This window comes from Pseudonaja textilis, chromosome 1 (assembly GCF_049901715.1).
Source record: "Pseudonaja textilis isolate UNSWEBS1 chromosome 1, rPseTex1.2, whole genome shotgun sequence".
In the NCBI taxonomy this organism is placed as follows: Eukaryota; Metazoa; Chordata; class Lepidosauria; order Squamata; family Elapidae; genus Pseudonaja; species Pseudonaja textilis.
This window is the reverse complement of record NC_141990.1, coordinates 114,897,725-114,911,856: the sequence shown is the minus strand read 5'-3', so window position 1 is coordinate 114,911,856 and position 14,132 is coordinate 114,897,725. Positions and strand designations below refer to the sequence as shown.

At 39.8% G+C, this 14,132-nt stretch overlaps 1 protein-coding gene across 4 annotated transcripts in view; it reads right to left on the bottom strand.

Annotated features, from left to right (window-relative positions):
• Nucleotides 1–14,132, bottom strand: part of IMPG1 (interphotoreceptor matrix proteoglycan 1) — an 87,674-nt gene that overhangs the window by 61,878 nt on the left and 11,664 nt on the right. For all 4 annotated transcript variants that reach the window (XM_087915132.1, XM_087915120.1, XM_087915113.1 and 1 more), the window contains exon 2: nucleotides 5,851–6,084. In XM_087915132.1, coding sequence (XP_087771258.1) covers nucleotides 5,851–6,084 — 234 coding nt within the window. The remainder of the gene's footprint in view (nucleotides 1–5,850; nucleotides 6,085–14,132) is intronic.

The window sequence follows — 14,132 nt, the reverse complement described above, 5'->3', positions numbered from 1 at the left end:
CGAAGGCTGCCTGGTGTTTATTTTAAATACATTCATAAAATGAGTAATTAAAGTAAATTAAATTAACTAAGTAACTGATAGTAGATTACTGTGGCTGAATTAAAGGAGATTGTTAAATAATGAATACCATAGATTCATAGACAGTATAATAACAAACTGTCTGATGATTGCATCTTAGCCGGAGTGCATTATTATGTTACAGTGCATTGTACTCTGCACTCCAAGAAATACATTGCAGTGGAGTCAAGCATTTTATAATACTTAAAAAGTTTGGGAAGTTTGATTTTTTAAAAAACAATCACTTTTTCATGTGACCCCAAAAGGTGGGCAACAGCTAAAATAATGCTCTATACCAGCATCTCGACCAGTGTCTTTCAAACTTAGCAATCTTTAGACTTCAATCCCCAGATTTCCACAACTACTTTTTACCCTGGAGGAACACTTGAAATATTTTTCAGGTCTCAGTAAACCCCTGCATAAAAATGTTTACATCTACAGTTAGCACCACACAATACATCAACCTAAAAAACCCAAGCAAACGAATCAAAGAAGCTCAGCTGAGAAAGACGTGTATTTTTGGTGTCAGATTGACACATTCTAATTATGGGCTGCTCTCCGTGTCGTATTTTGTAATAATACTCCTAACATGTGAGTTCTCTGCACACAAACTGCTTTTATTTTTCTTAACTCCTCCCTTCCGGTTCCTCCATACTGTGTCACCTCAAAATATGTCCTTCACTACTCTCTGTCTAACATTGGTTCCTCTTCACAGTTAAACATCAACAGGTTCCATTTACCCTACACCACATCTCCCTTTTCTAGAGAACGAAGGGCAGACTACCTTTGTCTCACCAGATCTTAGAGGATTATTCTGCCTCTTTTGTTGAAGGTCTGTTCCTATCTAATCCTGTAGGGAAGAAAATGGTATCATATAGCTATTTACTAATCGAATACACCTAACTGTGTTTAAACTATTCTGCACCTCAGATTTCTTACTGAACTACACACCAACATTAACTCTTTTTCACTTTCTCAGTTCACAGATTCAGTCTCTCTGGTTTAACTATAGCTCTCCCAGACCTTTGTCCTTGGGGTAGCTGTCACACTAGGAAAGTTTTTAAGTATTTTCCCAGGTGATGTAGAAACTTGTTCACTGTTTGTCTCTGGCAACTCCTGCTGCTCCACCGTTCCTTCTTCACTTGCATGTGTAAAGGTATCAAGTGCTGATGATTGCGTCTCACCACACCTTTAGGTACATCCACCAGATATGACCTTGGACTCATATGATTCTGCAGCACAGTCCCAGATTCTTTTGTATCAGTGACCCATACATGCTCTCCTGGTGGCAAATCACTAAGAGGTTTTGCACGATGTCTCCTGTTGTAGTATTCAGTATTCAATTTCCTCTTCTTTCTCTCTTTACGAGCAAAATGGTCAACATCTGGCAATGCTGGGTCTAGCTGAGAGGGAACAGTCGGCACAGTGGTACGAAGACGTCGCCCCATAAGCAGCTGAGCCAGATTGAACCCATTCTGGAGAGGGGTAGCTCTGTAGGCAAGCAGGGCCAGATAAAGGTCGCTAGCCTTTTTCAAGAGACTTTTCACTGTCTGAATTGCACTATCAGCTTCTCCGTTACTTTGTGGAAACTTTGGACTGCTGGTAACATGTTTGAACCCATATGTGGATGCAAAATGAGAGAAATCTTGGCTAGAAAACTGTGGTCCATTGTCTGACATCAACTCCTCTGGAATTCCATGCCTGGCAAAGATTGACTTCAGATGGACAATGACATCAGTTGACTTAGTGTTTGATAGCAGTGCAATCTCGACATATCTGGAGAAATAGTCTGTCACAACTAAGTATGTTTTCCTTCCAAGTACAAACATGTCAGTCCCTAACTTTTGCCATGGTCTTTCAGGGCCTTCAGATGTCATGAGTGGCTCTTTAGGATTCTGACGCTCTTGAATAATGTCCTGCATTTGAGCACCATTTCACTGACCTGCTGACTGAGTCCTGGCCACCACACAGACTGACGAGCACGTTCTTTGCATTTCACTACCCCTTGGTGTCCTTCATGCAGCCTCTCCAACACCTCATTCCTCAGAGTGGATGGAATCACAAGCCTAGTGTCTTTCAGTAGTAATCCATCTTGTACAGTGAGTGTAGCTCGTTCTGGCCAGTATCCTCTCAGTGCAGGTTCCTGTTTTGCATGCACTGGCCATCCATCTGCACACAATTTCATGACTCGAGAGCAAATACTATCAGCTTGCAACTGTTCTTTTATGAGTTCCATATATGTGTGGCTAACAGGCAAGGTGTCTACTACACAGTCCACATATATGTTAGTGCTTTCCATCAGCTTCCGTTCTGCTTTGGACATGTGAGAGTCCATAGGCGAATGTGACAATGTGTCTGCTGTCCAAAGTGACTTTCTGGGCACATGCACAATGTAGTAAGAGTAACGCATGAGCCTCATCCTGAATCGCCGAATTCTCAAGGGTAGAGGATCTAGTACTTGGTCTCCAAACAAACTGACAAGTGGTTTGTGGTCAGTCTCCAGAAAGAAATGCTTTCCTAGGAGGAAATCCCAAAATCTTTCACATGCCCAGGTTAGAGCCAGGCCTTCTTTTTCCACCTGTGCATAGCGTTGTTCAGTTGGAGTGAAAGAACGTGACATGTAAGCCACAGGCTTCCATTTATCTCCCCACTCTTGAAGAAGAATGGCGCCCAAGCCATATGACGATGCATCCACTGACACTTTTGTCCCTTTGTTCGGAGCATATATGGCCAGCACCGGAGGGGAAAACAAAGCATCTTTCAATGTCTTAAATGCCCTGACCTGTTCCACATCCCAAACCCAACAGTTTTTCTTAGAAAGGAGATCATGAAGTGGCTTGTCTTTTTCTGCTAACTGAGGGATGAACTTCCCCAGCTGGTTTACCATGCCAAGAAAACTCCTCAGTTCATTCACACTAGAGGGCTGCTTAATAGCTCTGATAGCCTCTGTTTTCCTTGGGTCAGGTCGTATCCCTGCATCAGAGATGATGTGACCCCAGAAGACCACCTCACTCCTGGAGAGTTCACACTTATCCATGTTCAGAGTGATTTCCGCCTTTTCCAGTTTTTTTTAGCACTGCATGGAGTCGATTGTCATGTTCTTCTTGGTCCCGTCCCCACACCAGTAGATCATCAATATGGCAAACTATACCTTCCAGCCCCTGTGTAACTTCTGCCATCATACATTGGAAATGTTTGGGTGCTGAGGCAGTGCCAAATGGAAGATGGTTAAAGTGGAACCGCCCAAAGGGTATAATGAATGTGGCATACTTTGCTGAATCCTCAATAAGGGGTATCTGCCAGAACCCCATGTTGGCATCAAATTTACTGAACATTTTAGCACCAGCTAGTGTTCCAAGACTCTGTTCTACTGATGGTAAAATGAATTTTTCATGACACACATACTTGTTCAAGTCAGTCAGATCCACACACAAATGTACCTTTTTGCTGTCCTTCATGGGCACCACTACCATGCCTGCGCACCAGTCCGTAGGCTCTTCCACATGAGTGATTACTCCCAAGTTGTCCATGCGTTGAAGTTCATCTTTGACTTTCCCCATCAATGGTAGGGGAATCCTCCTTGGGGTTTTCAAAGGGAAAGGCACAGCATCGGGTTCGAGCTTAATACAACAAGGTTGTCGAACCTGCCCTAGGCCGCTGCATAACTTAGGGTAGCTTGACTTCAGATTTTCCATGTCAATAGTGCCCACACGAACCAACAGACCAAGAGTGACAATAGCTGGCAGTCCCAGCAAAGGCATACTCAGGTTTTTGACCACGTATACCTTCTCTGTAATTTGTTTTGCTCCTTTCTTTAGCTGTAGTTTGGCAAACCCCATCACTTCCCTGGACCCAGTAGAGGTCTCTCTGCTTTTTTCAGCACCAGCACCTGGGTCTTTTTCCATTTGCATGCGTTCTGATAGACGTGTATCAACCAAGCCTACTACAATCCTGTCTCTGATGAGCTCGTCATGTAGTGCTCCATAGTTACAGTGTTCTGCTAATGCATACAGCGCTGTAACAAATGCATCAACTGTCTCATTTGCTTCTTGTTTGCGCATATTAAATCTTGCACGCTCATACACAAGGTTCTTTTTTACTACAAAGAATGACTGAAAGCCGTCTCTTACTTTAGTATACTGATGCTGATCAGCTTCACTGAGTTTCAGGCCATGCAGAACATCATCTGCTTCGTCTCCCATACAGTAAATCAAAGTGTTCACCTGATTTTCTTCGGAGCTTATTGCGAGATTGCTTGCTTGCCTAAATCTCTCAAATTGCCATATCCATTTTGTCCACTCATTTGGTTTTGAAAAATCAAAGGGCTCTGGTGGTTGGATGTTAAAAGTAGCTCTGGGTGTACTAGCCATTCTGCTAACTCCTTCCTCATTCTGCTCATCCCCACTGCAGCTCATTTTCCTCTTTTGGGTAGACCTCATTGTTCAGTTACCGTGTTACAGAACTTCTGACACTATGTTGTATTTTGTAATAATACTCCTAACATGTGAGTTCTCTGCACACAAACTGCTTTTATTTTTCTTAACTCCTCCCTTCCGATTCCTCCATACTGTGTCACCTCAAAATATGCCCTTCACTACTCTCTGTCTAACATTGGTTCCTCTTCACATTTAAACATCAACAGGTTCCATTTACCCTACAGCACACTCCGTATAGGGAGGGCAGGAAGAGATGAACCCATCTTTCACATTTGGCCTCTACCTGCTTCAAGTTGAAAGTAGTGTTTGGTGCAGAGATGGTATTCAGCAGGTTCTGACCAGTTCTGGAGAAGCGGTAGTGGAAATTTTGAATAGTTTGGAGAACCGGCAAATACCACCTCTGACTGGCCCCACCCCAATCTATTCTCTGCCTCCTGAGTCCCAGCTGATCGCCTGGGTCTTCTTTTGTTGCCTTGCACAGGAGAATGGAGAATGGAGCTGGAAAACAGGTTAGTGGAGTGGGGAAGGAATGGGATTTTGCAGTAACCTCCCCCTAGAATGGGGAGGGAATGGGATTTTGCATTATTCTTCCCCTGCCATACCTACAAAGCCACACCCACACAGCCATGCCCACAGAACTGATAGTAATTTTTTTTGAATTCCTTTCCTTTCCTTTCCTTTCCTTTCCTTTCCTTTCCTTTCCTTTCCTTTCCTTTCCTTTCCTTTCCTTTCCCTTTCCCCTTCCCTTTTCCTTTCCTCCCCTCCCCTTCCCTCTCCTCTCCTTTCTTTCTCCTTCCTTTCCCCTTCCCTCCCTCTCCTCCCCTCCCCTTTTCCCCTTGTCCCTTGTCCCTTGCCTCTTACACTAATATTTTAAAATACAAAAGATGTGTTAAAACCACAACAAAAAAACTCCATCTAAATAAAAAGCACCAAATAAAAAGATGCATTCTATGCCCTCTTCTAAACCATAGCAATCAGGGAGTCAGCAAAGTGCACACTGTTCTATAACTTGGGCTCTATACAGAAAAAGCCAAATTACCTGTGGTGCATAGCAAAATATGCAAAGGGGACTATACTGAAGATGTAAAAGCACAAAAGAAGACTATGCAGAAATAGGCAGTCCTGCAAATCATTTGCTCCTATGATTTGTGTATATGAATATCAAAATGTAATAAAAAATAAAATAAAATAGGCCTCTTAGCTTGATTAGTAGACTTTGCACTGATTTGCCGAAGACCACCCACTGTCTGAAGAGCCACTGTTAATTTTATTTCTAGCAAGAACTAGCAAATAAATGTTGCATGGATATGGATACAGGATAAATAAATGATAGGAAATAATAGAAGTATAATTTCACCTCTTAGCCTATAATAAGCTTGGTGGCTTGCTAAAATTTGCTTCACTGATTCTTGAGGGCAGACTTTCACTCCAGTTGAGATAAAAGAAGATCTCTTGGTTCGATGCTTTGCCATATCAAATATCCTCCGAATAGTTGATACTTTAGACCTCTTTGCCAAGTTTTCTGACTTTTCAGATCCTGAATCCTCTGTCAGATGTTTGGCATCATTGTGATTAATTTCATTAGGGGTTTCTGTAAGAGGAAAATCACAAAAACACGTCAATAAAATACAATGCAGAATTATTGTCTGTCAATAAGATATATTGTAATAACAATAGCTTAACAATAATAAAGGAAGACACAGTTGCTGGTCATGTGGTGATAGACTGGAAGAGGTTAATATCAAAAGAGGAATCTTTCAAGGAGACTCACGTTCACCACTATTATTGTTATTGCATGGATTCATCAGTCAACAATGCTGAATAACTCAGTATAGACCATAGCTATCAAACAACATGGGTTTCCCACCAATTGGATTTTTCCATGTATTTTTTCCTAGAAAGATAGAAAAGGTGGACTGAAAAGGTCAGCACTCTCCTAAGCTTACCTGTGAACTCTGGATTCATTGGCGATATCCATTTTCATTTACTAGTTCATGGGGACATAACCCTACCTTTACAGGACACTTTAATTTATTTTCCTTATGCTAAGACTAGGAATACTGAAAGTTTTATATTTCACTGAATTGAAAAAAAGCTTTCCACTTTCGTAAAGATAATAAAAGAACAGTTAAGATAATAAAAGAACAGTTAAGTACTTACGTTGTAAATGTTATTCATTCAAGTTTAACAGAATTATAATACTGATTTTAAATTTCAAGGTTCCTCAGAAATAATATGCCTTTCTCTTCTGACATCTATCTATCTATCTATCTATCTATCTATCTATCTATCTATCTATCTATCTATCTATCTATCTATCTATCTATCTATCTATCTATCTATCTATCTATCTATCTATCTATCTATCTATCTATCTATCATCTCTCTCTCTCTCTCTATCTATCTATCTATCTATCTATCTATCTATCTATCTATCTATCTATCTATCCTCTCATCTCTCTCTCTCTCTCTCTCTAATATCTCTCTCATCTAACTATCTATCTATTTGTCATCTCTTCATATATGCTAATTTCACAGTTTACCAGGATTAAAAGGAAAAAGAAATGGTGAAATGTATTTGTAAAGCTTTCTAAAGCACAAATAATAATTCTAAGAAACCAACAGTATGTGTACAATTTGATTGCTGACATCTGACTATAGATGACAACAATATTGGGGAAAAATAGGTTCAAGGGAAAAGAAATGAAGTACAGTGTGGAAGGGAATTAGAATATCAGGAAAATCAAGAATTAAACATTAAGTTGAGCGTTTCAAACTTACTTCAGTGTTTTTTTCTTCTATAAAATTAAGCTTCTAGCCACGCCATAAACACTAATTATTGTGTCACTTTGTATTAGACAGATTAAAAGAAAATAAAAAGGGAAAGATGCTTCATCTTGACAATCTGGAAATAACTGAATTGAACTTTAGCCAACAAAGAAAAAGGAAATAAAAGGCATGTTCAGCAATATATTAAAAGTTGTCTTTCAAAATGAGATAATTCATCACCTTAGTTTCTGTACCCATCCTAAATTTATTACAAGCCTCAAGCAATGTGAAAAAAATTATGTAAGGGACATTTGCATGTGTCATTTAGGCTCTCTTGTCCTGTACTCATAGCAGCTTAATTTCAAATCAGTTTAAGAAAAACAAGTCTGGACTGAAAGATTTTGACAACAGCTTGCAAGATATTCAGTCCTGACTGGAGATAACTCAACCCCCACACCCATCTGAATCTATCTATCATCTGTTTATCTATCTATCTATCTATCTATCTATCTATCTATCTATCTATCTATCTATCTATCCATAGATCCATCTATCCTCTATCTATCTATCTATCTGTCTGTCTGTCTGTCTGTCATCATCATGTGACTATGGGATGCTGCAAATGACTATAAAAGTGAGGCACTTCTCAAGCACACAGAATGCAATCATGCAACCATGGGAGAATATGCAGCTGTCATAACTTTGAGAACAGGTCATAAGTAACTCTGGGAAAGTCTGTTGTAATTTCAAATGATCATTAAGTGATTGGTCATAAGTTGAGGACTATCTGTAAAGTGTAAGAACTGTAAGAGCCACTATGTAGGCAGGCAAGCAGAAGACTAATAAAGTGCAACCATGAACATCAACTAGCTACCATAAGATACATCAAAACGTCCATAATCTCACAACACATGGACAGATTCAACTATAGTTTCAATGGGGAAGCTGTGAAAATCCTAGACCAAGGTAAATCCAAAAATGCTATTAAATGGTATTTAGAACAAATAAGCCATCAACAGACACATAGAGATTGATCACATTTACACCCACTCAAAAACGATAAGAAAAAAAAACTAAGAGGGAAAGAAAAAGAGTGGAATACATCCTCTCCAGCAGTCAATACCCAGACGAGCAGGGATTAACACCAGACAATGAAGCAGAAAACAATACCTTTATCAATGAACAATCAAGAAGAAAATCATACCCCCACTGATATTATTAAGGCAAGCTACTGTAAATAAATAGGGAGCAAACCCCACACTCACTGTTACCTAATTGGGTAATGAAACATCCGCAAGCAGACAACCAAGCTCAGAGAGCATCAAGGACTCCACAGTGTAATGCTGAGTTATATGCAAGAAAATAACTTTTCTGTTGGAAGGTTAAAGCATCAGAACATACAGCACATACATGCAGAGACAACATTGCCTTTATTTTAAAAATCCTTTCTTATTAGATGTTCTGTACATTAATAACTTCTAGACTTTTGCTTAACCTTAGCACTAAAACACCACACCAGGTAGAAGATTTGCATAAGATGTAAGAAGTTGGTGGTTTGAAACCTTTTCTTTAAATTACTATTTTTTATTCCTCGACTAGCTTGATTTCCCCAGGTAGCTGAAAGCCTTTGGACTTTTTTTCTTTTTTAAAGTAAGTGCAGATTACCATTCACTGTTTTTCCAGTTTCTTAAGGTAAAAGGAGTTCACACTGTGTGAAATTGTTTTTCCTCAATTATCTGGCAAAACAATGAAATGGTGGGATCTTGCACTTATATGTTTTTTTTCAGGCCTTCAATCTGCTAGGAAAAACTAGTGGAAAGAAAGTAATAATTAAAATAAAGGCCTTCCAGGTTTTGAACCAGCAACCTTTTATGTGTTGTGTGGCTTTTTAAATCACTGCAATATTTGTCAGGGGTACCAGGTAGGTGAACTTAGAATAGAAGAGTTTTGGTTACACTGAAGGGGTGTTTTGTCTTCTGCAAAGCATTTCAATCATTCAGCAGGTTCTGACCAGTTCTGGAGAACCGGTAGTGGAAATTTTGAGTAGTTCTGAGAACCAGCAAATACTTCCTCTGACTGGAGATTTTATAGTATCCTTCCTCTGCCACGCCCACCAAGCCATGCCCACAGAACCGGTAGTAAAAATTTTTTGAATCCCACCATTGATTTCAATGTACTGCTGGGGGTGAGCCTGTTAGGAAGTAAAACAGTCCAGACAAAATGCCACATCATAGAAAAAGACATTTTTTTTCCAAATTGCTTGAAGAAAATTTTATTTTATTTATTTATTTTTATTTGTCAACCACTTACAAGATAATAGGTATAAATATATACATAGTTATGAATACATGAAATGGGTACATATAAGAAAAATAAAAGAAACAATAGGACAGGGACGGTAAGCACATTGATGCGCTTATGCACGCCCCCTACAGACCTCTTAGGAAAAGGGGTGAGGTCAATAGTAGACAGTCTAAGGTGAAAGTTTTTGGGGTTTGGGGAAGAAACCACAGAGTCAGGTAGAGTATTCCTGACACTGACCACTCTGTTGCTGAAGTCGTATTTCCTGCAATCAAGTTTGGTGCGGTTAACCTTGAGTTTGCATCTATTGTGTGCTTGTGTTGTTATGGTTGAAGCTGAAATATTCATTGACAGGTAAGTCATTGCAATGTATGATTTTATATACCATACTTAGATCAGACTGAAGACGGCATAATTCAACTATGAATTAAATTTTGTAATTCAAAATATACCCAGGGATGAAATCTTGTACCAGAAGAGGGATGAGAAAAAGCAGGCCTGATCTATTTTTGTTTTCGCATTCAAATAATAGTTGTGGTCCTGTTCTGTTGATGCGGGAGATTAGACAAACTGGATACGCTTATCAAAATCAAGATTTTCAACAAATTAAAAATATGAAAATACTTTGTATTTTTTTAATAAAGCTATTTAGGTTCATAAGTAGAAGTGCTGCAAGGCTTGGAAATAAGAAAGAGTTTTGAAGTGCAGGCATGGAATATGTGGGCCAAAAATAGAGGAAAAATTAAAATGGGTTATTTGGTAAATTTCTAAAATCTGATTCATAACAATGATTAAAACAAACATGAAACAATATCCTGCCAACAATTTCAGGATCCACAAAAATACATTTGGGGGCCACATGTAACCCTGGGCAGTCAGGCTGTCCGTATCTAATCTCCTGTATAGAACACATTTTTTCATACTGTTATAAATTAAACTCCTGATCCTATTAGTTTAATTTTAGGTCACTTTTAACCAATTGACAAAAATCCCACTGAATTTTTAAGACATACAGTTTTAATGAACCTATTTTGAATTACCTCATCTTCACATAGCTTATTTAAAGATATGTAACATGGGGAATATTCTTATATGTGTTTGTTCTTATTTCATCTACCAGCAAGTGTGCTTCAGGATAATCAAATAATGGACACATTTTAACTTCTTTAAGGGTGGGGAGGTAGACTTAAAAAGGATCAGTGGTGGGCGTGGAACCTGGTGATGATAATCAAGGAAGAAGCTTTAGACAACCAGAGATGTTATGTTGGGTGCCCATGTCTAAAGAAAGAGTTTGAAAGACTATAAGACCTTCCATGGAGAGTCTGACTATTTAGGCTATTATTTCTAGCAACAATATCATCCAGATGGAAGGCCAAACATAGACCCTGAAGCAGTAGTGGGATCCTACTTTAGTCGGTACCAGTTCGGTGCGTGATTGCGCGAGCATGCGCATGCACGCCCCCCCCAAAGAGCAATCAGCTAAGAGGATGAAGAAATGGAAAGCTAGGAGCAACCCTCCCACCCCCCATGTCTTTTATTCTCTCAGCTGATTGTCAGACACTTTTTTTCCTCCTCTCAGCTGATCGGAGGCTTTTTTTTTTTTACTAGAGTTCAGCACAGGGGTGGGATTCTACCAGTTCGCACCTATTCTCTAGAATTCTAAGCAGTTCGGAGAACCGGTTGTTATAAGAAATTACTGGCCTAATCCTGTAAGGAAGGCAGGAGGGAAACATTCTGGTGTTGCTTACAGAAACTGCCTCTCCATTAACCCTTATTACATTCTTGGCAGGACTAGATTTCCTGTCTCAGGAACGTCTCTGGAGTTTTTTTCCCCCTCTTTTGCTGGTACTTTGCTTCTGTGGAGTGACCATTCAAAGTTACAATGGCACTGAAAAAAGTGACTTATGACCATTTTTCACACTTACGACTGTTGCAACATCCCCACAGTCATGAGAGGCCAGGTGAGGAGATGAGTGCTACATTGTGAGTGATATTGAGTTGACTACACCCAGCCAATAACGTGACCACCAAGCCATGTCCACCCAGTCATATGACCTCCAACCATGCCCACCACCTAAGCCACACCCACAGAACTGGTTGTTAAAAATTTGAATCCTACTCCTGGTTCAGCAGAACCGGTAGCATACCATCACTGCCCTGAAGGTCAAGATGCCTGTGAAATTAATTACACCTAACATCTACAAAATTTGAGGGTTCAAACTTTGGACTTTCCTAATTTCTCTGATTATAATGGAAAAGAGGATTTCTCAATCTATCCTTCCCAGTAAAATGTATAATTTCCCAGCTCTTTAATGATGGCATAGTGCTAGAATAGTGGCAAGAAAGAGGGAAAATTTTCTTCCTCTCTGCCCAAGGTTGCCATAATCTTTCCCAAGGAAAACTAGAACTTTGAGTCTAACACTAATGAGTAACTGTAGTAGGCTTAGAGAATGATTACGAAGGATAGGAGGAATAGCTGTTGTCAAAGAAACAGCCAGGTAAGTAGGGCTTGAGCCTGGGCCAAAAAACTAATTTGAGAAAATATTTCAGACAAGTCACCCCCTAGTTTGAATGACAATCCTAAATTATATTAACAGAGGGATACAATCAAGATCAAGGGAAGTACTAATACCACTCTATAAAGCCTTAGTAAGACCACACCTAGAGTACTGCATCCAGTTTTGGTCACCACATTATAAAAAAGATGTTGAGACTCTACAAAAAATACAGAGAAGAGCAACCAGGATGATTCGGGGACTGGAGACTAAAACATATGAAGAACGGTTGCAGGAACTGGGCTTGGCTAGTCTAGTAAAGAGAAGGACCAGGGGAGACATGATAGCAGTCTTCTAATATTTGAGGGGCTGCCACAGAGAGGAAGGGGTTATTTTCTAAAGTGCCTGTAGGCCAGACAAGGAATAATGGATGGAAACTGAACAAGGAGAGATTTAACCTGGAAAAAAGGAGAAACTTTCTGACAGTGAGAACAATCAACCAACGGGACAGCTTGCCCCCGGAAGTTGTGGGAGAGCCATCACTTGAGACTTTCAAGCAGAGATTGGACTGCCATTTGTCAGAAATGGTGTAGGGTCTCCCGCTTGGGCATGGGGTTGGACTAGATGACCTACAAGGTCCCTTCCAACTCTGATTATCTGTTATCTGTTAAGGGAAGGTGGAAGCACATTCAGACTTGAAAAATGCTATTACTAGAGCTGTTTACAGTAAAAGTAATCTTGGCCTATTGGTTTTTTAGTCTAGTCTTCCTTGTAAGGCTGACATCGATCTTGCAACTCTCATACGCTCTATTTGAAGAGGCAAAAGATTTCACTTTGGTTCCAGAAGATGGCCTCCAATCCTCAGGGCACACCACTATCTGCTGTGCACCTTGGTGTAGCATTGTTGCAATACTATCAGTTTGTGGACCTTGCCAGAAAACCTTGGAAGAGGACAATTCCTGACCTTCATGATTCAATGTGAACTGCTTGTGGTGGGCAGTGGAATTTCCCTTAGATCCTACTAGAGTAATTTTTATGCTAAGTCCACTAAAGGAAAGTGTTAAATTGTGGGCTGATTGAAGAGGCAGACACTGATCTTCAACTTCAAGCTCTTTATTAAACAACAACAACCCAGCAGCAGCCTGTCTAACAGCTTGCCTTTTTATAGGGAGCTGCCTGACAGCTTAGCCAATCAGGACAAACTACTTTTCCCACCGTAATGGTGGACCAGAACACCAGAACAACTAGACACAAGGACAGTTTTTTCCTAAAAGCCATCACTCTGCTAAACAAATAATTCCCTCAACCCTGTTCAACTATTACAAAGTCTGCACTACTATTACTGTTAATCTTGTCATCACTCCTTACCACCCATCCCCTATCACTTGTGACTGTATGCCTGTAGCTTTGTTGCTTGTATACTTACAATTTATATTGACTGTTTCCTAGTATGATTGATTGTTTATTGTACTCTATGACTATCATTAATGTCGTACCTTATGATTCTCGGCTCCTGACGAATGTATCTTTTCTTTTATGTATACTGAGAGTATTTACACCAAGACAAATCCCCTATGTGCCCAATCACACTTGGCCAATAAAATATTCTATTCTATTCTATTCTATTCTATTCTATTCTATTCTATTCTATTCTATTCTATTCTATTCTATTCTATTCTGTTCTGTTCTGTTCTTTGTTCCTTGGCTTCACTCCCTCATATGGATATGCAACAGAAAGAGCAATTGGAAGTGGCAATGGTGATAAACCCACAGGCCTCAAACACTCATTAGCAGGTGCGGGGTGGGCTAGAATTGTTGAAAGGGATTTGGTATGGCTTTCTAGAAAACATTTGTGATCTGTCTGACCTTCAAAGAAGCTTGACTCAAAGTTTCTCAAACTAGGGCTGAATGCAAGAAAGAGAGGGGGGAAATATTTCCTCCCCTCTGACAATCAGTGGAGACTGAGGAAGCTTCCCCAAGTGAGTCTTAATGGCAAGAGGAGAAGGTAGTTTAGAGATTTGGCATCCGAGAGCTTGGAAGATTGAGTCATAAATAAGGTATTTTTTCCAGTTTG